The sequence below is a fragment of the Podarcis muralis genome, chromosome 15 (assembly GCF_964188315.1).
Source record: "Podarcis muralis chromosome 15, rPodMur119.hap1.1, whole genome shotgun sequence".
In the NCBI taxonomy this organism is placed as follows: domain Eukaryota; kingdom Metazoa; phylum Chordata; class Lepidosauria; order Squamata; family Lacertidae; genus Podarcis; species Podarcis muralis.
This window is the reverse complement of record NC_135669.1, coordinates 37036311-37058620: the sequence shown is the minus strand read 5'-3', so window position 1 is coordinate 37058620 and position 22310 is coordinate 37036311. Positions and strand designations below refer to the sequence as shown.

At 46.8% G+C, this 22310-nt stretch overlaps 1 protein-coding gene across 1 annotated transcript in view; it reads right to left on the bottom strand.

Annotated features, from left to right (window-relative positions):
• The window catches only part of NOS2 (nitric oxide synthase 2), a 30820-nt gene extending 9187 nt beyond the window's left edge, over positions 1-21633 (bottom strand). The window contains exons 1-19 of the mRNA XM_028708682.2: positions 21441-21633; positions 18095-18170; positions 16904-17017; positions 16112-16260; positions 14597-14759; positions 13370-13461; positions 13144-13285; positions 11709-11848; positions 10545-10719; positions 8753-8854; positions 7439-7633; positions 6837-6919; positions 5579-5723; positions 4488-4592; positions 4342-4391; positions 2556-2730; positions 2081-2213; positions 1565-1643; positions 1005-1183 (exon numbers count right to left, since the gene is read on the bottom strand). Coding sequence (XP_028564515.2) covers positions 1005-1183; positions 1565-1643; positions 2081-2213; positions 2556-2730; positions 4342-4391; positions 4488-4592; positions 5579-5723; positions 6837-6919; positions 7439-7633; positions 8753-8854; positions 10545-10719; positions 11709-11848; positions 13144-13285; positions 13370-13461; positions 14597-14759; positions 16112-16260; positions 16904-17017; positions 18095-18170; positions 21441-21577 — 2434 coding nt within the window. The 5' untranslated portion in view covers positions 21578-21633. The remainder of the gene's footprint in view (positions 1-1004; positions 1184-1564; positions 1644-2080; positions 2214-2555; positions 2731-4341; positions 4392-4487; positions 4593-5578; positions 5724-6836; positions 6920-7438; positions 7634-8752; positions 8855-10544; positions 10720-11708; positions 11849-13143; positions 13286-13369; positions 13462-14596; positions 14760-16111; positions 16261-16903; positions 17018-18094; positions 18171-21440) is intronic.
• Positions 21634-22310: the final 677 nt, after the last annotated feature.

Sequence of the window (22310 nt, the reverse complement as noted above, 5' to 3'; positions counted from 1 at the left end):
ATTTGAAGTACTAATATGCATTTACCAGCTGAAGAGAAAGTCCCCTGTAAGGCCAGTAAACTCAGAGTCTAAAGTTACCCAAACTGTACCACTAATTCCCATCAATTTCAACCCTAAGAGAAGAGGATGGAGAACTGCTGAGCTTAGAGTAGTATTTGTAGTATTTGTAGTATTGTAGTATTTCACCCAGTAATAAAAACAGGAGTTGACATAGCTACACAAGCACTCAAGTGGATAAGTAGACAGTGGAACCTTGGTTCTTGAACGCCTTGGTACTCAAACATTTTGGCTTCCGAATGCCGAAAACCCAGAAGTAAGTGTTCCGGTTTTCGAACTTTTTCGGAAGCCGAACATCCGATGCGGCTGTTGGCTATTGTTTCCCGGGCGCCTGTGCCAATCAGAAGCAGCGCCTTGGTTTTTGAACGTTTTGGAAGTCAAACGGACTTCTGGAATGTTTTACATTCGAGAACCAAGGTACCGCTATACTCATATGCACTCCCAAAAAATATTTTTATTCTCTGCAGGGCGTCTCCAGACGGGTTGCTTTTTATGGTGGCGGCAGGGGTGGGCGTTCTGCAACATGTCATTGATGCAATAGCAGTGGACATTTAGTAGAACATCCACATATAATTCCACTTCATTAGTTGTGCCATGATGCTTCCCCAATGTTACCACACTACTGTCGCCTGGAGAGCAATCTTAAGCTACAGTTCCACAACAGTGTGGCAACAAACATACAAGCAACAGAACATTTGGAGTATGAAAAGTTACACAATTCAAGCAGGAAGCTACAGGATGTGCACCAATCCAAATCGAAGCAGGATGTCCACCCCAAAACCTTTGCAGACATGAATGGTGTTAAAAGTGGGTTGTTTACAACCGCCCAGGTACTATAATGAGCGCCAATAATTATGAATGCACAATGCAAAAGATGTCTGGAGGGACGCTGAGATTTGCTTTGGTTTCAGGTTTTCGGGTTTCAAATTCTACAAGTCCTGACTTACGATCGCTGCGCCTTTCCAGCCTAATGATCTCATCCGGCGGAGGAGCATCTGTGATTCGGGCGATGATGCCATCCACGAGAACTTTGCAGTTGCCAGGGACGATCCCAAGATGATCTCCAGGGAGATACTCGACTTCCTGATTTCTCTCACAGGAAAGCTTAATTAAGATAGTCGCTCGACTGAAACAGCAAGCGAAAACAGACCCATCAAACCGTCACAGGATTTCCTTGTTGACACTTTGGGACAGGATACATTTCTGGTGTCTAATGGGGAGAAGTATTGTCTCTTACTTAGATTCCCTGAAAGCCTGTTGACCATTTATGGAAAACCTTGCCAAATTCCTGGGGGTTTTTCCCAATCAGTTAAAGGGAAATTTAGAGACGTGCCGATCAACACACAGTAAACTTCAGCACGTGTGAGTATCTTCCTACCTGCTGGTCAAATGACTCCAGTCCAAATAACCCCCAAAGTCCAGATTAGTGTTTTTTTAAAGAAAAGGGGGGAAAGAACCATGCCTAGGATGGGTTAAAACAGGGATACTCAGAATATGACTTGAATACCTGGATTTTGAACTTTGCAGGTTCTGCCGAAACTTTAGTTTCATTGGAATGATATTCTTCCCATGGACGTCACCAAGTGCTGTGAAGGGGAAAACATTCTGTATGATGTGCTTACACTGGAGATTGCTTACAGCTCCAATGATATCTTCCTATACACATAAAAATGTAAGGCTGTCATCACAGATCCGCCCCCCCCCCCACCTGGAGGGCTGCATCGCAATCCTTGATTTCCACAAAGTCAGGGGAGGGGAGAGAAACAGCAGAGCAGCCATGGCATGGGAGCAGATGGGAGAGACACTGAAAGGGCAAAAGTGGAGGCTTAAAACAACAGCAGAAGTTTGAGTGAAGCAAAAATGGAGGAAACTGAGAGGAAAATGGTGGATTTAAACAACAGCGGAGGTTTAAGTACTATTAAATATTTAAAGGTGTGTATATATTAATAATGACAACAATAACAACAACATATTGCAGACACACACAAATGTATTTGAGAAGCAAGGTGGGAGGAAATTATACCTTTCCCCAAGTCCAGAAGCTGAGAGTCATACACAGTCCTAAAATTCTCTGGATCCCAGGTTGAATTACATGTATATGCTTTCGGAACCAAGATCTTGTGCTTTTCACGGATAGCAAAAATTTTGCAGGCAATCTTTTAAAAAACAGAAAAGAGAAGAAGATAAACTGAAATGATGGAGGGCTATCTTCTTGAGTTAGCAAGGACTGTAAGTAAATAAATTCACTTCAACTGATTATGTTAAAACATGTTTGTTTAAATCAGTTCAGGTTAAATGTAAAGATGATGCAAAACAGTGCCATTTTCGTTCTTCTCTAGAACTGAGACAAAAGATGGGGGCAGGCAGCTCCCCACCCCCAGATTCCCAGAAACAGGGGTCAGGAAACCCTGGCATTGCCCATTTCCCTACAGCATTTGGACCCAATGTCTTTCCAAACCCTTCCACTCTCCGCTCCTGAATCTGGTGGCTGTTGGTACCTTGAAGGTATTGAGTGCCCACATCCGGAAAGCTTCTTCCTGTCCGTTGAGCTCGTCTCCTTCGCCCATCGGGGTGAGAGGCGATGCCCCCAGCTGCCGGAGCTTTTGGTAAACGGTGCGGGCAAAGGCACAGAACTCTGGATACATGCTTGAACCCAAGCCAAAGACGGCGTATCTGTTCCAAGGGGAGAGCTGCGTTAGCTATCGCTCTTGATATCATCGGAAAGAAATGATGAGTGATGCGCAGAATGGTTTTGGGAGCATCTGAGCAGAGATGGGGCCCTGATCATCTCTCTGGGTGAGAGAGACTTGCATATGGGTAAGACAGACGTATAATAGACAGAGGTGGGAAAACACTTTTGGCTAAGAGTCACATTCCATTTTGGGTGACCTTCCTGAGGTCACCTGTCAGTGGTGGGCGGGACCACAGGCAAAAGTGGGTGGAGCCATGAATGTAAATTTTAGCTGCTTTCTATATCCACACCCCTGTCTGTCCTCCATCCAGACAAGGAAGGGACATTTTCAGAGTTCAAGGACCCAGCCCAGCAGGAACACCCAGGTATTACACCACTTGTACGATTAACAGGCTTTTCAACTAACTAAAGAAAGCTTGATCAATTCTATATTTTAGTTGATTGCTCAAATAACGAATTAAATGTGCATAGGTTTGACATTCTTTCACACAAAAAGCAACAACTTTTGTTTTGGGATGATGTACAGACATCAAGGCAGCTTGGATCTAACACACAGCATAGTGTTAAGAGGACAAGTCACCGTAAACCACATAATAATGCGCTCCTTCCATCTCCTCCAGCAACGTCCAAACCAAAGTGTCACTGATCTTATGGTTTGTTGGGAAAATGCCAACTTCAAACCATTGTTTCATAAGAGCGTTTATTTCAGCAAACCATAGTTAAACCCACAGTTTCGAGTTTGGACACAACGTTAAACTGTGTTTAATCTAAAATGTAAGCAGAGGCATTTGATCACCTTATTACAGCCATACCAGAAGAAGAGAGGGGGTAGGGGGGTTTAGTGTTACATAAAAGCCAGGCAACGTGCAAACCACGGTTTAGTGTGCCATGCAAGCAATTTTTTAAAACGATTTACAAATCTTCTCCCTTATATAATTGGGGACACTTTTTTAGTCAACCAAAAGGATTTTTTTAATGTATTCAACTATCAGGTTAATAAAAGTTGCAACCTTAATAACTAAAAACATTTCCTTAAAATGAACAATGTAAGAGCAGCAAGCAAAAGGAGTATTGCTGAGTGACAGAGACCCTGATCTGAAACCTTTGACAGCTGCTGCCACTCAGTGTCGACAAGAAGAAGAAGAAGAAGAAGAAGAAGAAGAAGAAGAAGAAGAAGAGGAGTTTGGATTTGATATCCTGCCTTTCACTCCCCTTCAGGAGTCTCAAAGCGGCTAACATTCTCCTTTCCCCCACAACAAACACTCTGTGAGGTGAGTGGGGCTGAGAGACTTCAGAGAAGTGTGACTAGCCCAAGGTCACTCAGCAGCTGCATGTGGAGGAGCGGAGACGCGAACCCGGTTCCCCAGATTACGAGACTACCGCTCTTAACCACTACACCACACTGGCTCTCACTAGACAATACTAGTCTAGATGGCCAGCGGTCTCACTCAGAATAAGGAAGCTTCCTACACTCCTCATAGAACCAGACGGCAAAGCATGATCTCAGACCAGAAAGGCCAGAAGGCCAGAAACCTGACAGTATTGCTCAGCGCAAGATGAGACCTGCACACTCCCAGCCTAAAAACAGTTACCTGAATCTATTGCTCAGTTGTTTCATAGACAGCAGCGTGTTCTGCAGCGTCTGTGGCAAAAAGAAAACAGGAGACACCATTTACATTGCATTGATGACCTCCCTCACACTGAAAATTCATTTTGCCTCGTGGCCATGAAAAGTTACTTTTCCGTTGCTGGGTGCGTCTCCATTTCCAAAAGTGCTGGTGACAACCAGGAGGAGGGCTTCCTTCTCCAGATCCTTTGGATCGTAGTCATCCATGCAGATAACCTAGAAAAGGAAGTTGGATTTATAAGGAGCTGGGGGGAGGTTGGAGAAAAAGGACAAGGTTTTGTGGAGGGAATTATTATTATTATTATTATTATTATTATTATTATTATTATTATTATTATTTATACCCCACCCATCTGGCTGGGTTTCCCCAGCCACTCTGGGCGGCTTCCAACCAAATATTAAAAACAATACAGCGTCAGGCATTAAAAACTTCCCTAAACAGGGCCGCCTTCAGTTGTCTTTTAAAAGTAAAATAGTTGTTTATTGCCTTGACATCTGGTGGGAGGGCGTTCCACAGGGCGGGTGCCACTACCGAGAAGGCCCTCTGCCTGGTTTCCTGTAACTTGGCTTCTCTCAATGAGGGAACCGCCAGAAGGCCCTCAGCGCTGGACCTCGGCGTCCGGACAGAACGATGGGGGTGGAGACGCTCCTTCAGGTATACAGGACTGAGGGGAAGCTATAGTCAGCCATACCAGGCTGGGAGAGCTCCATTGGTAGAGCAGGACACACTTGATCTCAGGTGACAGAGGTAGGTTCACCTTTAAATGCAAACTGAATCACATTTCTCCCGCATCCATAGTTGCTGGGAACCCCCAGGAGGGGAGAGTGCTCTTGTGGTCAAATCCTGTTTGCTGGTTTCCCAACAGTTCAGCCACTGTGAGAACAGGATACTGGACTAAGATGGGCCATTTGCCAAACCCAGCAGGGCCTTTTCTTACATTCTGATGTAGTTATAATGTAGTTATAATGTAGTTTCTGATGTAGTTTCTTACATTCTGATGTAGTTATAATGCTACTCTCCCCTCACAGGGAAAATATATTAAAGGTCATAGAACTGTAAAGTTGGAAGGGACCACAAGGGCCATCTAGTCGAACCCCCCTGGAATGCAGAGATATTTTGCCCAGCGTGGGTCTCAAACCCACGACCCTGAGATTGAGAGCCTCACGCTCTGCTGACTGAGCTATCCCAAGAAGCCTCTTACCCGGGTGTTGAAAGCACAGTTGAAGAGGTCACCAAGGTTCCGCGCCAGGGTTTCTGATCTTCCTGTTTCCGTCGCGTACAGGACAGTCGCTTTGATCCTGCTCGCTGTGGCTCTCCGCATGAGCGACGATGCAAAAAGCACAGCCCTGGGAAATGAGGAGCGATAGATGACTTGTCGATTTAATTCATTAATCATTAATCATTCTAATTAATAAATAATATTATAATGAATAACTTCAATAGGATTTATGTGCCACCTTTCATTTCAAGAAGTTTCATGAGCGAATACAGTCGTACCTTGCTTTTTGAGCAGCCTAGTTCTCGAACGTTTTGGCTCCCGGAAGTGACTGTTCCCGTTTCCGAACGTTCTTTTGGAAGCCGAACATCCGATGGGGCTTCCGCAGCTTCCGATTGGCTGCAGGAGTTTCCTGCAGCCAATCAGAAGCCGCGCTTTGGAAGTTGAACGTTTTGGAAGTCGAAAGGACTTCCGGAAAGGGTTCTCTTCGACTTCCAAGGTACGACTGTAAAAGCCAACCGCAACACAGCAAGAATCAAGCCCATTCTAAAAACACAGCTGCCCATAATTACAACACACGGCAAAACAACGACATTAAAAGCACCCGTAATTAAAATATATAAAGAAACCCGGGGTGGTGTCCAATGCTAGTATTACTTGGAGCAGACCCGTTGAAAATAATGAACATGAAGAACTTGGGTCTGTTACTTTCAATGGGTCTACTCTGAGATGGATGCAAGCCTGTTAAAGAGTTAAAGTTGAAATAACCATCAAAGCAGGAGAGTCAGGTGATCAGGAGAACGCTAGTCTAAATAGGTGTGTTTTCAAGAGCTGGTGGAATGCCAATACTGATGGGGCTTTCTGCGCTTCAGCAGGGGAAATATTCCACAACACTAGGAAAAAACCGCCTCTGTGTTATCATGGCATAACAGAATAGATGAGGAACGGCTGTTAACCCTTGAGGGACAACTTCAAGGCCTACCCTGCCTTCCCTTCTGGCATGTCCTTAGTTTTAAATCAGGACTTGGAGCAAAAAGCCTTTCAAAAAGGGGAGTGTAAAGTTAGTTACACATCCACCCCACTTTGAATGTGCAGACAGTGGACATAACTGGGTGTGCAGGATGGGAGCAAAGCTTGTTCCTGCGACTGCCGAAACACGTTCTTTCAATGCATCAGGGGGGAGGCTCTCCAAAACTGCCTACACACCGCAGACATGGCAACAACTTTTCTCCTGGAAACATACTTGGCCCAGATGCGGAATCTTATCTCTCTTTTCCGTGGCTTGCGCCCTTCGTCTTTCCAGATGTGCGTTTTCCATGCTTCTACCTTAAGCGGGGAGAAAGTTGGATATTTTAAGAGGACGTTGGGCTGGCTTTCTTTCCACAGAAGGTGACAAATAAACGTAAAAAATAGGAACCAACAACAACAACTCTGGTGGGAGACCTCCGGCCATTTGGGCCAAGCCCTATCATATAGGACATCAGGTATGGGGCAGATGAAACAAGAGCGGTCAGTGATTGGATCCTAGACTCAGAGAATTGTAGAGTTGGAAGAGACCCCAAGGGACCCCTTGCAATGAAGGAATCGTAGCTAAAGAATCTCTGACTGATGGCCACCCAACCTCTGTTCAAAAACCTCCAATGAAGGAGCGTCCACCACCTTCTGAGGGAGCCCATTCTGCTGTTGAACAGCTCTTACCGCCAGAAAGCTATCCCCAATATTTAGTCATAATCTTCCTTATTGTAATTTAAATCTATGGGTTCAGGTCCAACCAGATGCCCCTATGGGAAACCCCCAAATAAGGCCCCACCCCTGGCGGCTTAGACCTGAGATTGTTTTACTCACCTGGTAATAATAGAAAGGGGAGAGGATGTAGTTCAGCATCTCCTGGTGGAACACAGGTGTAATGCTGCCTGAGATGGGAGGCACCAGCCAAACCCAGTCAGCTGGGCACCCTCCTCGAATCCGGTACTCGTTCTGCATGTATTTCATGAACGACTCGGCAGCAGAATGGTGGTCCATGATGGTGACATTTTGTTTCTGGAAGAAACACACAAGCTCTCACTAGTCACTTCTAAGAGAGGGATGTCAGAGAATTCCCGTGAAAGCAGGAAACAGGAGCGGAAATTGATGAAGTTTGCTTATTCATCCCACTTCTGGAATGGAAATCAATCTTGCAAATACCGTCAGTATTATCCGCTGCTGTTGCTTCCAGTCTGCCAATGATATGTAACTGATTACCCATCCACCCCAATTTGCATTGCATTTCCATTGCACTGAAACAAATGGGATAGAATAACAAAATGACAATGTATCTTATGTCATGAATTACATAAATCACATCATTGTTTACATAAATTACATAGCTGTGGCTAAATTACATAGCATATGCAATGTCACAACTTATGCAATTATTTTATGTAAATTGTGTAATTTATGTAATCATGAACAACTTTCCGGGGAGGAAGATGAATTGCAGCAGAGCAGAAGCAGTGCCGCATGAGACTAATACAGGGCAGAGCAGAAAACAAGGGCTTATTCCTACTTCCAAACCACCTGCTTATTGAGCATTCATCCTGATTTGTTTGCCCATACAGTCTGCAGACTTTAGGTAGGGTTGCCATATTTCAAAAAGTCCGGGGGACACAAGAGTTGTTGAGCTTTTTTCACAAAATGAATCCAGACGTATGGCAGCCCTACTTTAGGCAATGTTGGCTCCTTGTTGAACATTCATCTGGATTTGCTTGCAGGGAGAGGTTATGGACCAGTGAGGAAGCTGAGAGCCGGCTCAACACAGGTACCAAGTAGGCACAAACACCACCTCCTCAAATCTTGCTGACCTTGCCTGTAAAGGTATCTGTTGCTGGAGACTGAATCTGGGACCATTGACATGCAAGGCAGATGTTCTGCACCTGAGCCACAACCCTTCCCTAAATAGGATGCTGCCTTAGACTTGGCCAGACCAGTTGTCCATTTTGCCTAGTATAACCTGATCTGACTGGCTGGGCTCTCCAAGGTCTCAGGAATAGTGCCCCCCCCATCACCTGCTCTTTTGAAGATGGAGATTGTCTGAGATTGAACCTGGGACCTTCTGTGTGCAAAGCCTGGACTCTACCCACTGAGCTACAGCTGTTCTCCTCTCCCCCTGCTCCCACTCACCTGAAAGCTATGCAGCACGGCCACATTTACTTCTATCACAGCTTTGTCTTTCCACAGGGAAGAGAGCTTGTTTGTTTCCAGGCCCATCCGCCTCCCTACATCCTACGAAGAAGGAAGAGATGAAGAAAGAACAATGCTACCTTCTGGACTTCAAGGACCCTCAACAACACACCAGAGGCCTTGTCAGTGGGCCAATAGACCATCTAAGAGCAGCCCTATGCCAAGATGGCACCCACCAGATGCTTTAGACCAGTGTTTCCCAACCTTGGGCCTCCAGCTGTTTTTGAACTACAATTCCCATCATCCCTGACCACTGGTCTTGCTAGCTAGGGATGATGGGAGTTGTAGTCCAAAAACAGCTGGAGGCCCAAGGTTGGGAAACACTGCTTTAGACAACAACTCACAATTCCCAACAATTGGTTTTGCTGGCAGAGGGTGATGGGAGTTGAAGTCTGGAGGCCACCAAGCTGGGAAAGGCTGCTGTGAACTACCACCACCCAGTTACAGAAATGCTGTAGTGCTACAGAATGTTCGCTAACATTCCAACTGCTGAAGGAGAGGGGCTGCTCTTTCCTCCAGTGCAAACTGAACAAGAGGAGTCCTTAGCAACGTCCGCACAGTAGCCCTCTATAGGGCTGCCCATAGAGATGGAGGAGAAATTTGGTTCAGGTCTCACTGGAAGCCAAATTGATCAAATGCACAACGTGCATTTAACAACGTTAAACAATGTGCAAACCGAAACGCAGCTATCCTTCCGAATCTGCACTTATCCAAACTTTATGACACAGTTTGCCAACCAAACGATGTTTACAAGAATGCGTCCATCAGCCAGTCAGTGGTTTGGCTTGGTATCAAGGTGGTTTCTTTCAGCCTCTGCGCAGAGTGCAGCCGCGACTCACCACTGCAGAGGGACAGGCTCGTCTCAGACTTCCTCAAGTGGGAACGGACCTCTGGATTGTTGAGAGTGACGTGGGTGAGTTCCTCATCCACCTGACCACTGGTGATCGTCCTGAGAGCCCCACCATCTCCACCATGGCCCACTACCTAAGCCCCCTGGGTAGCACAGAGAAATGAAATGGACAGAGGGTGGTCATGTACAGAAGCAGCCTGAGACTGCGTGGGAAAGGCCTTGGAGAGGAGGAGTTCTAGTGGGCCCTGGGAAGGTGGGGACCTTCAGTCCTGGCAACGGCATCATCAAGGCAAGACATATTGAGAAGAGTTGCTGAGACCACTAGGCCTGAGCTGTGGTTGTTTCCTTGAACAAAGCATTACAGTGGTACCTTGGGTTACAGATGCTTCAGGTTACATACGCTTCAGGTTACAGACTCTGCTAACCCAGAAATAGTACCTCGGGGTAAGAACTTTGCTTCAGGATGAGAACAGAAATTGTGCAGCGGCAGCAGGAGGCCCCATTAGCTAAAGTAGTGCTTCAGGTTAAGAACAGTTTCAGGTTAAGAATGGACCTCCAGCACAAATTAAGTTCTTAACCCAAGGTACCACTGTATCTCTGCTGGCCTCAGATGAATTATTGCTTTGTTGACTCCAGCCCTGACAATAATGCACTCTCTTTTGATCAGGGGGCATGTGCTTAACAGCATTTCATTCTGAAGCGGAAGCAGATAGGTCCCTGTATCCAAAGAACTTCCAATTTGAAAAGCAAAAAAACCAAGCATTTGGGGGTGGGGGGGTGAGGCATGGGAAAGGGAAGGAGGAATATAAGTCGGTCAGATATCAGTTAGGAATGTGCTGCCACTCAAACCACTTTATTATTATTATTTTAAAAAGATAGTACCTGAAGGATATTGTAGCGCTGTGCATCGCAGAAGTCTCGTACCCCGATCTCGGTCCCCATGTACCAACCATTGAAAGGGCAAGCTGTGAACTCCAGTCCTCCACACTCAAGGAGCATGTTTGAGACAGCAGGAACGGCGTACCATTTCAGGTCCAGTTCTTTAAACCATTCGTATCTGGGGGGAAAGTGAAACCAAACGAAATTTCACCACTCCATATGGATGCTTAGAAGTGAGTGCTGTGGTTTATGCAGCCAACACAGCACCATCCATTGGGATGGCCCGTAACTCAGTGGTAGAGCACGACAAAGGTCCCATATCCAACCTCTGGCATTTCCAGATACAGCTGGGAGAAACCCTTGCCTGAAAACCTGGAGGAATTGCTGCCAGCCAGGGTAGACAATAATGAGCTAGATGTACCGTATTTTTCGACCTATAAGATGCACCAGACCATAAGACGCACCTAGTTTTTGGAGGAGGAAAACAAGAAAAAAAATATTCTGAATCTCAGATGCCAGAACAACAAGAGGGATCGCTTTTGATGCACAGCAATCCCTCTTGCTGTTCTGGCTTCTGGGATAGCTGTGCAGCCTGCATTCGCTCCATAAGACGCGCACACATTTCCCCTTACTTTTTAGGAGGGAAAAAGTGAGTCTTATAGAGGAAAAAATACGGTATATTGACTCAATATAAGGCAGATTCCTCTGCATCCATGTCCAAAAGGGAGGTGACAGCAAATTCAGGAGAATCCCAAGACTTGCAGCAGAATAAAATATATTTGGGAAGACATGTCAATCCGAGGGTGTTTCCATTGCTTATTCAACTTTCCTTCTGAATTGTTTGTGGGGAGGTTAAATGATGCTGAGTTAAATCAAAGGTCAACCGACAATTTCGGGTGCATTTTCTTATTTATTTATTCCCAAAAGTCTGATATTTCAGGGAAGTGGGTTTCTTGCACAAGACCTCCCAACCAACTCTATTGGGGCATCCTGAAATTGCGGGATTCCGCCCCCCGAATGGAAACAGCCTGGAAGTACCGTTATTCAATGTAATTTTGCTCCAGCAAAAGCACACGAAGCCCCAAATAATAGCCTCTCTTCAACAACGGCCTGCCCGCCCGTCAAGAGCAGGTCCCGGCCGCTGTCATCTGAAGCCAAGGCACTTACATGGGATGTTCCATAGACACTTCAAGGACAAGCTCTGGCGGCAGCTCAAACAGTTCCGGGTCTTGGCCATCGGCTTGGAGGATCAGTGGAACCACATCAAAGCGGCCATACTTGGGCTTCCAACCAAGCTGGATGCACAGCTGAGAGAAGCGAAAGAAAGGGGGTGAGCTGGGTTTGTTTCCCCCTCTTCTGGCCAAAGCAAAAAAGGAGAGACTTAACTCCTTGGATGCTCCTGAAGAGCCAGCAGTGCCTGACACAAAATGGGAGTGCTGGGGTGGAACGCAGGGAGGCCAACAGTAGGTGGCGCCAGAGCCAATGACCAGCAGAGCAGACTCCAGTTTAACAAGAACAATTTATGACTTATTACCCCAGCCACTCTGGGCAGCTTCCCACAAAATATAAAGGGACAAAACAAAACATCAAACATTAAAAACTTCCCTATACAGGGCTGCCTTCAGATGTCAAATAGTTGCTTATAGGTTTGACATCTGATGGGAGGGAGTTCCCCAGGGTGGGTGCCACTACCAAGAAGACCCTCTGCCTGATTTTCTCTCGCTTTTCACAGTGAGGGAACCACCAGAAGGCCCTCAGTACTGGATCTCAGTGGAGGCAGAAGACAGCCATCGCTAGCCAAGGATGGAAGAATGAGGAAATCCCAACGAAAGAACAGTGGCAAGAAAAATTGATGAGCTATGCAGAACTGGCTAAATTGACATACAAACTGAGGGACAAGGACAACTGTGACTTTAAGGAAGAATGCGAACTTTTTACAAATTATCTAAAAAGGCAACAAAATGAACTGGACTCCTTGGCAGGTTTTGAATAAACATACACAAATTTATTGGTTGATACCATGATAGATAGACAACGCAAAGATATGTATAATTTTATAACATGCAGAGAATACCGTATTTTTTGCTCTATAAGACTCACTTTTTCCCTCCTAAAAAGTAAGGGGAAATGTGTGTGCGTCTTATGGAGCGAATGCAGGCTGCGCAGCTATCCCAGAAGCCAGAACAGCAAGAGGGATTGCTGCTTTCACTGCACAGCGATCCCTCTTGCTCTTCTGGCTTCTGAGATTCAGAATATTTTTTTTCTTGTTTTCCTCCTCCAAAAACTAGGTGCGTCTTGTGGTCTGGTGCGTCTTATAGAGCGAAAAATACGGTAATATGTGCAGAGAAATCAGAGAGAGGAGCTGAGGGAAGTCCTTGTGGGGGGGGGATGGAAGGGGGGAAGGGGGGAAATAACATATGATTATATGATTTGATAATTTGTTATGTTGAAATTGCTTAATTATTATTTTTTAAAGTAGCCGTTAATAGGAAGTGACTGTCTGCTGCAAGCTGTCTTCCAATATCACTGCCAGCTTTGTCAAAAGGCTAATAGACAGCTATTGTTTCAGTATTTTGGTGGTGCCTGGTTTCTCCCCGCATACCTGTGTGAACTCCACATTGGCTGGGTCGCCCACAATGGAGCCATCTGGCATTGGGTACCCAGCGTATCGGATGAGTTGGCTGTTCCATATCCGGAAGTCATGCGTCCCATCCGTCCTCTGGGGAAAGACAGTGATGGCAGATCTGTTGCAAGAGACAGAGTGAATGCCAACCAGCTCCTTAATTTCTTAAGGACCCAAGTGGGACGAAAGGAAAAAGAGCTCATACCTTATATTCCCTCCGTTGGTGGAATACTCCAAATGGCGGCAGATGTGCTGAAACATCTCCTTGGCAGTTGTACAGCTGCGGGCATCAAAGACCTAAAAGGCAGCAACATTTGGGAACAATGACCAAAATCAATTAGCTTTCCAACACAATTCAGAAGGCAATGAAAGGAAGTTGGTGGCAACCTTAGAGGAGACAAAGAAGAAGAAGAAGAGGAAGAGGAGTTTGGATTTGATATCCAGCTTTAGCACTACCCTAAGGAGTCTCAAAGCGGCTAACATTCTCCTTTCCCTTCCTCCCCCACAATAAACACTCTGTGAGGTGAGTGGGACTGAGAGATTTCAAAGAAGTGTGACTGGCCCAAGGTCACCCAGCAGCTGCATGTGGAGGAGCGGTGAAGTGAACCCGGTTCACCAGATTACAAGTCCACTGCTCTTAACCACTACACCACACTGGCTCGCATGACCTATAAGGCCACGTCTGTGCATTTAAAAGCACTCTTATAGGTCATGCCCTCCAACATCTGGGTGATACAAATTGGGATGCTCTTTTTTTCCCATCCTGAGCTCTTACAGGAACCAGCTGACTCATGCCAGAGCGCTGGACCAAAAAACAGGACATTTTAGGGACAGATCTGAAGCCAGGATGATTTCTGTAATTGCAGGGTGCTCTGCTTACATTGGGATAGCTGAGCGGTATAATATCTAACACTCATGTCTTTCCACATAGAACCCCGGGAACTGTAGTTTGCTATGGGTGCTGAGACTTGTGAGGAGACCCCTTTCCCTCCTCACAGAGTTACAATTCCTGGAGTTCCCTGGGAAGAGGGGTAGATGGTTAAACCACGTCGATACGGGTGACGGCAGTCCTTCAGAACCTACTCTTAGACTTTAATGTGTTATCAACACCGCCAGCGATAACTGCAACTGTTTTGCCTTTTATATTGCAAATTGTTCTGCTTGTTGGTTGTGCATTTGTCACCATCAGCTGCATGCAAGTAAGCAAAGGAAGAAACTGGAATGGCAGATGCCTCGCGTGAACACAGTCTGCCCTCAGGCAGACGACGCGCATTCAGTCCTGGGGGCAGCCCAGGTGACTTCCAGCTTCCTCCAGCCACCCTTGTCTCATTGCTGCCCTGGAAGAACTCAGCAGGAATTATTAGGCCCTGCCTGCCTTCCGCCCCGCCAGTCCCAATGCGCACCAGCCCACGACTGCAGACAAACCAGTCACCTTTAAATTGGACCACTGGATTCTCCCAATGCACCTGGGAGCATTTCTCCAGGCCTGCTTGGTGGCAAAGATGAGCTCTTCCCCAGTCATCTGGTAGGTTCCTGTTGTTTCTATCTCTTGGGCCACAGTTTCAAGGCGCGTGAGGTGCTCTTCTATTCTGGGCCTGGCAGGTGGAGTGGGAGAGGAAACAGCAAACAATGAATAGCTACACGTTGAGCTGATGTAATTCAAAGAGGAGAGGGCAAGAATAGCCGTGTGCAGCTGGGTGCACAAGGAATTCTCCAGGAAAGACCCTAGAGACTAGAGGACCCTCCCTCCCCTTATCCCAAACTGGGAAGTGAATCTGGGACTCTGAACTTTTATGGTTTTCTTTGATGGCTGCCAATATTCATTACATTCATTCAAGACACCGTGAAAGAAGAAGCTTGTTAGCTTTAATTTTGGGGGAGAGGGGAAAAATGACTCAGAAGCAATCAGCAGGAAATGAGAATGATCTTGGATATTAGAAACTGCTTTCATAAAAATTAATTGGTGGAAGGGAGATGGTCAATTTAAATTACTCCAGATTTTCATTATTATTTTTTAAAGCCACCTGGATCACTCATGGAGATAATTGGGAGCAGGAGAGATGATTGGAAGCTCAGCCTTGGGAACCAGTAAGAAAACCTGGGTTCATCTCCCTCCCACCAGCTTTGAGGAACTACCAGTCATTAATAAAAAGGTAAAGGTAAAGGTACCCCTGCCCGTATGGGCCAGTCTTGACAGACTCTAGGGTTGTGCGCCCATCTCACTCTATAGGCCGGGGGCCAGCGCTGTCTAGAGACACTTCCGGGTCACATGGCCATCGTGACAAGCTGCATCTGGTGAGCCAGCGCAGCACACGGAACGCCGTTACCTTCCCGCTGGTAAGCGGTCCCTATTTATCTACTTGCACCCGGGGGTGCTTTCGAACTGCTAGGTTGGCAGGCGCTGGGACTGAGCGACAGGAGCGCACCCTGCAGCGGGGATTCGAACCGCCGACCTTTCGATCGGCAAGTCCTAGGCACTGAGGCTTTAACCCACAGCGCCACCCGCGTCCCACCAGTCATTAATAACGTTCCTCAAACGCAAAATAGATCAGGGGTTCAGCAAAGACAAAGCAAATACTCCAGACATCCTTTTTTGATGATGATTTGTTTTGAGTTTTTTTGTGATGGTATCAGGGCAGTTCTATAGAAGTGGTATGTAAGTTAGAAAATTATTATTGTCCTCTGGTGGGGCACTCGTGTGTGATGGCGCAACAAAAGTGGGACTAAAATAAAATAAAGCAGAACATTTGTGGCATAAAAAGTTAAGGATTTGAGCAGGGAGTTACGGGGTGTCCAGCGATTGGAATGATGCAGTTTGAACTTTGAAAGTGGGACTGCATATAAGTTCCACGAGACGTTTAGGAGCACAAATCCTTGTGAATGAACAATGGAAAGGATGTCTGAAAGGCGGGATCAAAGAAGAATGAAAACAACCACAACCACTCACTCTTTAAAGGATTTGTAAAACAGGTTGATGAACTCTATTGCTTGAGGTAATAATTCATCTCTCGGGGTGAGCCCGTTGCGGGGACCTCTGACCAAACCTTTGGGGTTCATGACAGATCCCTGGCACACCTTGGTCCTGCAGTGAAGAACCTGAAGCGAACATAACGGCAAGAGGGAGAGAGAAACAGTTGGGTAAAACCCATGGCTGGCAGTGTGGAGGGAAGCTGTGTGCATCCCAAGTACATTTGCAACATTACAATTCCCATGCTTAAAGAACAAGAGGCACGTGCTGCCACAACATGTGAAGGGCTCCCGTTCAGAATTCAAGCCAGCCAAGTCCCTCTCCAAAGCGATTTCATGTCATTCCATTCTGCCTCCTGGAGAAGCTGACACACAGGGCCATGATCCCCCTGGACTGGCTCTAAGTGAGGCATGTGTGGGCTAGCCGACAGCAGACTGAGAGAGGTGGGGCACTGCCCCATTGCCCCTACTGGGATAGGAGTCTCCACTCGAACCCATCCCCAATGCAAAGTGACCCAGCCAAGGCTCTCCCACCTGTTGTGTTACCAATCTCTGGAGCAAGGCTTTGCACCTGTCGCATAGCACAAGAAAGCAGCCTCATGGATGCTCGAGTGACAGACGAGCAAAGTGAGGGGTGGGCTCTGGGCTCCACCCACTTTGGGCTTTAGCCCTGCCCACTGCTGACAATGTAGCCCTAGGTTGCATTGGTTTCTCTGGCCCTCAGGTAGAATGAGCACCCACAAAAAATCCACATAGCTCTCTATCGTGTTACCTCTTTGGCCTGGTAGTGCAATGCGTCTTGAAGGCTGCTCCCAGTTTCCCAGTTTTTGATGTTTAAATGCCTCGGGCACCGGGATGTTTGCTTGGTACCATTTCGGGAATGTTTCTGTTCAGGGAAGGAAGCAAAAACAAAACACACAAAAAATACGGTGTCATGCTTTTAAAGAAAGGAGCTTGATGAGTTGAAGTGAGAGTCAGGAAAGGCAAGGCAGCGGAGCGAGAGGAAGAGAGAGCTAAATGTATTGATGTATATACTTATTTAATTTACAGCCCAACTTTCCTCCAAGGAGATGGAAGCAGAATTGCAGAGTTTGAAAGGACCACAAGGGTCATCTAGTCCAACCCCCTGCAATGCAGGAATCTTTTTGCCCAACATGGGGCTCAAACCCACAACCCTGAGATTAAGAGTCTCGTGCTCTACTGACGGAGCTATCAGGAGCACTTGAAGGAAGATGAAGGGGGAGCATATGGTTCTCCCCCATTTTATCCTCACAACAACCCTGTGAGGTAGGTTAGATTAGTAGTGAGTGACCAGCCTAAACTCTGGAAGAGTTTAGGGTGTCCTTTGGGTGACTGGTGCTGTGAATCTCCTCCTGTGCTCAACCTGGATGTGAAAAACCAATCACAAAATGCTGCTAAGTTCCCAGCGACCTCTTTCCAAAGGAAACATATCTTAGAAGCCCGTTACAGATGCTTTTGTTGAGATTCCTGCATTGCGCGGGTTGGACTAGATGTCCCTCAGGGTCCCTTCCGACTCTGCAACTGTATTCTTTCTAAATTGCCTTGTACCGGACAAGATCATTGGTCCATCTAGCTCAGAAGAGTCTACACTGGCTGGCAGAGGCTCTGCAGGGTTTTAGGGAAAGGAATTTCCCAATCCAAGCCAGAGTTTGAGCCCAAGCCATGCGCTCTCCCACTGAGCAACAGCCTGACTCCCCAAAAAGCTGGCATACTTGGCTCATGCCTCCCGTGTTATCCTCAAAACAGCCCTGCAAGGTTGTTTAGGCTAAGGGAAAGTGGGTCTCTCTTTGGGCTTCTCTGCCCAGCAAGAATGAGAACCTGGGCCACTCAAATCCTAGTCAGACACTCTATGCATCACATCCCCCAAATCACCATACAAAGGGCATCGAGGCTGTAACATCTTACGCCCTTTGGAATAAGGGCACCCCAAATTTAAACTCACCTCTCTTGCCGCTACAGTGATCACGTCAGGTTTCTTGCTTAGACCATTTAACGAGGCGACTTCTCGTTTTGCCAGGCTGTAAGAACAAGGAGGAATGGATTTCATAAGAGTCGGGGGTGGGGGGGAATGTCGCTGAAAGCCAGCCTTTAGTATCTTGGCACCTTGGCACAGATATACTGGGAAACAGTCCTGCCCAGAAGTCCTGACTGCTTTGTAGTCCAGAACATCTGTTTTTTAAGAAGATATCTGAAGGCTTTTATATATGTTGGAAGCCACCCAGAGTGGCTGGGGCAACCAGACAGATGAGTGAGGTATAAATAATAAAATTATTATTAGTAATAGTATGTACTAGAAACTAGGCTTTTAGCATTGCAGCTCCAACCCTCTGGAATCAGTTACCTGCTGAAATCAGGCAGGCGCTAAGTGTCTGATAGTTATGCATCTATGGAAGACTGTTTTGTTTAGTCTTCCCCCGAGGTGTGGCCCAGTCATTTATGGTATATTAATTGTACATCTGTAGGAACACAGATCCTCCCAGTGTCCCTGTTCTCCAGGGACAGTCCCAGATTTACAGAAGCCATCCTGGTTTCTGATTTGATCCCAGAATGTCCCGCTTTTCCTTAGGACATCCCTGTTTTCATCGGGGAAACGTTGGAGGGTATGGGAACAGCTGTTGCTTTACGGAATTCGGCTTTAGTCGTTTTTAGAATTTAGGTGGTGCTGTGGGTTAAACCACAGAGCCTAGGGCTTGCTGATCAGAAGGTTGGCGGTTCAAATCCCCGTGATGGGGTGAGCTCCCATTGCTTGGTCCCTGCTCCTGCCAACCTAGCAGTTCAAAAGCATGTCAAAGTGCAAGTAGATAAATAGGTACTGCTCCGGCGGGAAGGTAAACGGCGTTTCCGTGCGCTGCTCTGGTTCACCAGAAGTGGCTAGTCATGCTGGCCACATGACCCAGAAGCTGTACGCCGGCTCCCTCGGCCAATAAAGCGAGATGAGCGCTGCAACCCCAGAGTCGGCCATGACTGGACCTAATGGTCAGGGGTCCCTTTATCTTTACCAAGTCAGACCGTAGAGTCTATCCAGCTCAGTACTGCCAGCACTGGCTGGCAGCAAAGGGTTGAAGACAGAGGGCATTCCAAGCACTCTTTGGAGGTGCCATTGGGGATCGAACCTTCTAATTGCAGAGCAAGTTCTCTGTCTCTGGGCTATGGGCCTACCCCAAACATTTGTATTTGGTCTTGCTTCCGTGGCCTCAGGCTGTAAAGCATCTTGCAAATTTGCAAAAGGAATCAAGCGAGAAGAACACGGCATTGGGAGGACTCTGAGATGGCCAAGGCTGGTACTATACCACTTTGGTAAACAGGGAAAGGTTCCCAAGCTTGGGTTAAATTGGGAAGTTTAAGCAGGAGATTCCCAGGGGGTGCTGGCTGTGATCAGGAGCCACCCAAGGAGTAAAACAAAGGGCCCACGTCAACCAGCTTCAAATATAATCTTGCAGCAGGCTAGTTATAGCAGCAAAACAAAGGGAGGGAAAGTGCTGGACAGAACTGGCTGCTTTGGGGAATTCGCTGGAGGAAAGGTTCTGAAAAGAAGTGAGGACTGACAGCTCGTTAGGAAAATAACTGTGGATTTCCTGCATAGAATTGGTTTCCTGTATAATGATGACTCCTGAACTCTTCTCTCTTCCTTTTCACTTTGATGCTGGCTGGGGATCAGGAGACTATTTATGGAAGGGCTGCCTGTAGCTCAGCGGCTGGGCAGCTGCTTGGCATATAGAAGGACCCAGGTTCAATCCCCAATGTAGGAGAAACTGGGAGAACCAAAACTGGTGCATCCTTCTGTCCTTAAGTTGGGGTGGGTGACTCCTATGATAAGAGATCCGCTTGGTGGATGCGTTTGCTGACAAATTAGAGAGCCAGTTGTGTTGGCAAACACACACAAAGAGATCGAGGGTCTGGAAGCCAAGCCTGATGAGGAACGGTTGAAGGAGCTGGCTATGTTTAGCCTGAAAAGGGGGAGACTGAGAGGAGATACGATAGTCATCTTCAAATATATCAAGGGCTGTCACATGGAAGAGGGAACAAACTTGTTTTCTCCTGCTCTGGAAGGTAGGACTCGAACCCATGGCTGCAAGCTCCAAGAAAGGAGACTCCAGTGAAACATCAGGAAAAACTTTCTGACACTAAGAGCTGCTTGATAGTGGAACGGTCTCCCTCGGGAGGTGGTGGGCTCTCCTTCCTTGGAAGTTTTTAAGCAGAGGCTGGATGGCCATCTGTCATGGATGCTTCAGCTGAGTTTCCTGCATTGCAGGGGGTTGGACTAGATGACCCTCGGGGTCCCTTCCAACTCTACAGTTCTATGATTCTATAAACTTTAACGGCCAGCCACACCTTGGAGCCCTCTTTTGTCTGATGCATCACCTTCGTCTGATGTCATCGCTGCGCAGGAGTCAGAAAGATAAAAAGTACCCATTGCACCAGCGTGATCCAAAGAAACAGCTGCTCTTCTCAAGGTTTATTGGGAAGTTCTGCTTGGGCATTGCCTGGGACTTGCTTTCCCCCACCATTGGCTCCTACTCTTCAAGGAGGAAGGAAATAGACAAGCATCTTGGTGGATCAGACCAAGAGGCTCCATTGAGTCTGGTATCCTCCATCCCATGGCAGCCAATCAGATGCTTTAAGAAAACTCACAGGCAGGCAACTTCTCCTGGCTTTCAGAGGCACACTTCCATTGAGCATGGAGGTTCTATTAGCATTTATTCATTTATTTATGCTGGCTGGCTGCAGTCACCACGTTGGCCACCTCTGATATAGACCAACATTGAATTCCGTTCTCTTGACTGCTGGTCCTTATGCATCTGGACAGTACTATCTAGGGACAAGAAGGTGGCATCTACAGGTTTGGAGACATTTTTTTAAAAAAAAAGAATAGGGAAAGCTGAGAACAAAATAACCAGCAGCCCCAAAGAGCTCAGTGAGCATACTCAACAGCCAGGGAATGCTGACTTGACTGTGGAAGCAAGGTAAACCACGACAAGGAAATGGAATGGAGTGTCTTGGAAAAGGTCATGGCTGGCAGACTGGCATGGAGTGTTCTGAAAAGGGTATGGCTGGCTGGAGCCCTAAACATTGCATTTTGCACCGCAGGCCCTACTTGGGAATATATCTGACTCCCTTTGAAAGAATCCGAGCCAGTAGCCCATCACACAGCAGTAACATCCATATGCTGATTTTGCATTGCAGGAAGAGGAATTTCCTTTTTCGCCTCTCCTGGATCTACTGCCTGTCAGTTTCGCCAGGTGAAGTTGCTGTGGTTATGAGTGAAGGAGAGAAGGAAGCACTCTCACCTGTGAAAGTTCCCAGTTGCTTTTTCCATGCTACTGCTACTGTTGTTGTTATTGTTGTTGTTGATATCCTTCCCTTCTTGGGACTCAATCTTACTGGTTTGAGGCTTAAAAAGGAAGGGGCACATCATCCTTTGCATAGCAGGTGTGTGTGTGTTCCACAGCTCACAAACTCTGCTCTATGCAAGGTAGACTCCTGTCTGCAAAGGAAACACATACAAGGAAGTTCAGATGAATGAATAGCCCTTTTTAAAAAGCAAAGAACAGACATAAATTTAAAGAAGAATTGAACTGGGTATGGAAAGTGGCTGTTGAATGGGACAAAGCTGGAGGCAGCCTGTGGGTGCTCCACCAACCTTGGACCTGTGCATAAAATAAGGTCGCCATGTTTCAAGAAGTGAAAATCCAGCCTTTTAAACGGTTTTTTAAAATTCTGCCAGGGCGCCATATTCAGCGGATGAATCCCAGGTGTGTGACACGTCTAGAGTGAGAGACTGCGGTGATGTCAGCTTTTTGCAGGAACTCTTCCCAAGGTGAGACTTTTGTGGAGGAGCTGAGAGTTTGTCCAGACTCTGGGTGACAGGGGTGCCAACTTGAATTAAATATTGGGGAGGGGCAGGCAAGTCCTGCCCTGCATAATCGATCACATGGCACAGTGCACGCACACCATTTGAACGTCAATGCCCATCAACTTTTTTGGGAGGGCCATCTCAAATATTTTATTGGGGAGGGTGAAGCTCTCTCGGACCCTAGAAGTTGGCTCCTATGCTGGGTGAGAGCCAGGAGGTGAAGAGGGTTTGTCTAAAGGAGAAGGAACTGGTTTTGTTTCATATTTATTAGTAATTTTGTGTTAATGTAAATTTTTTATACATT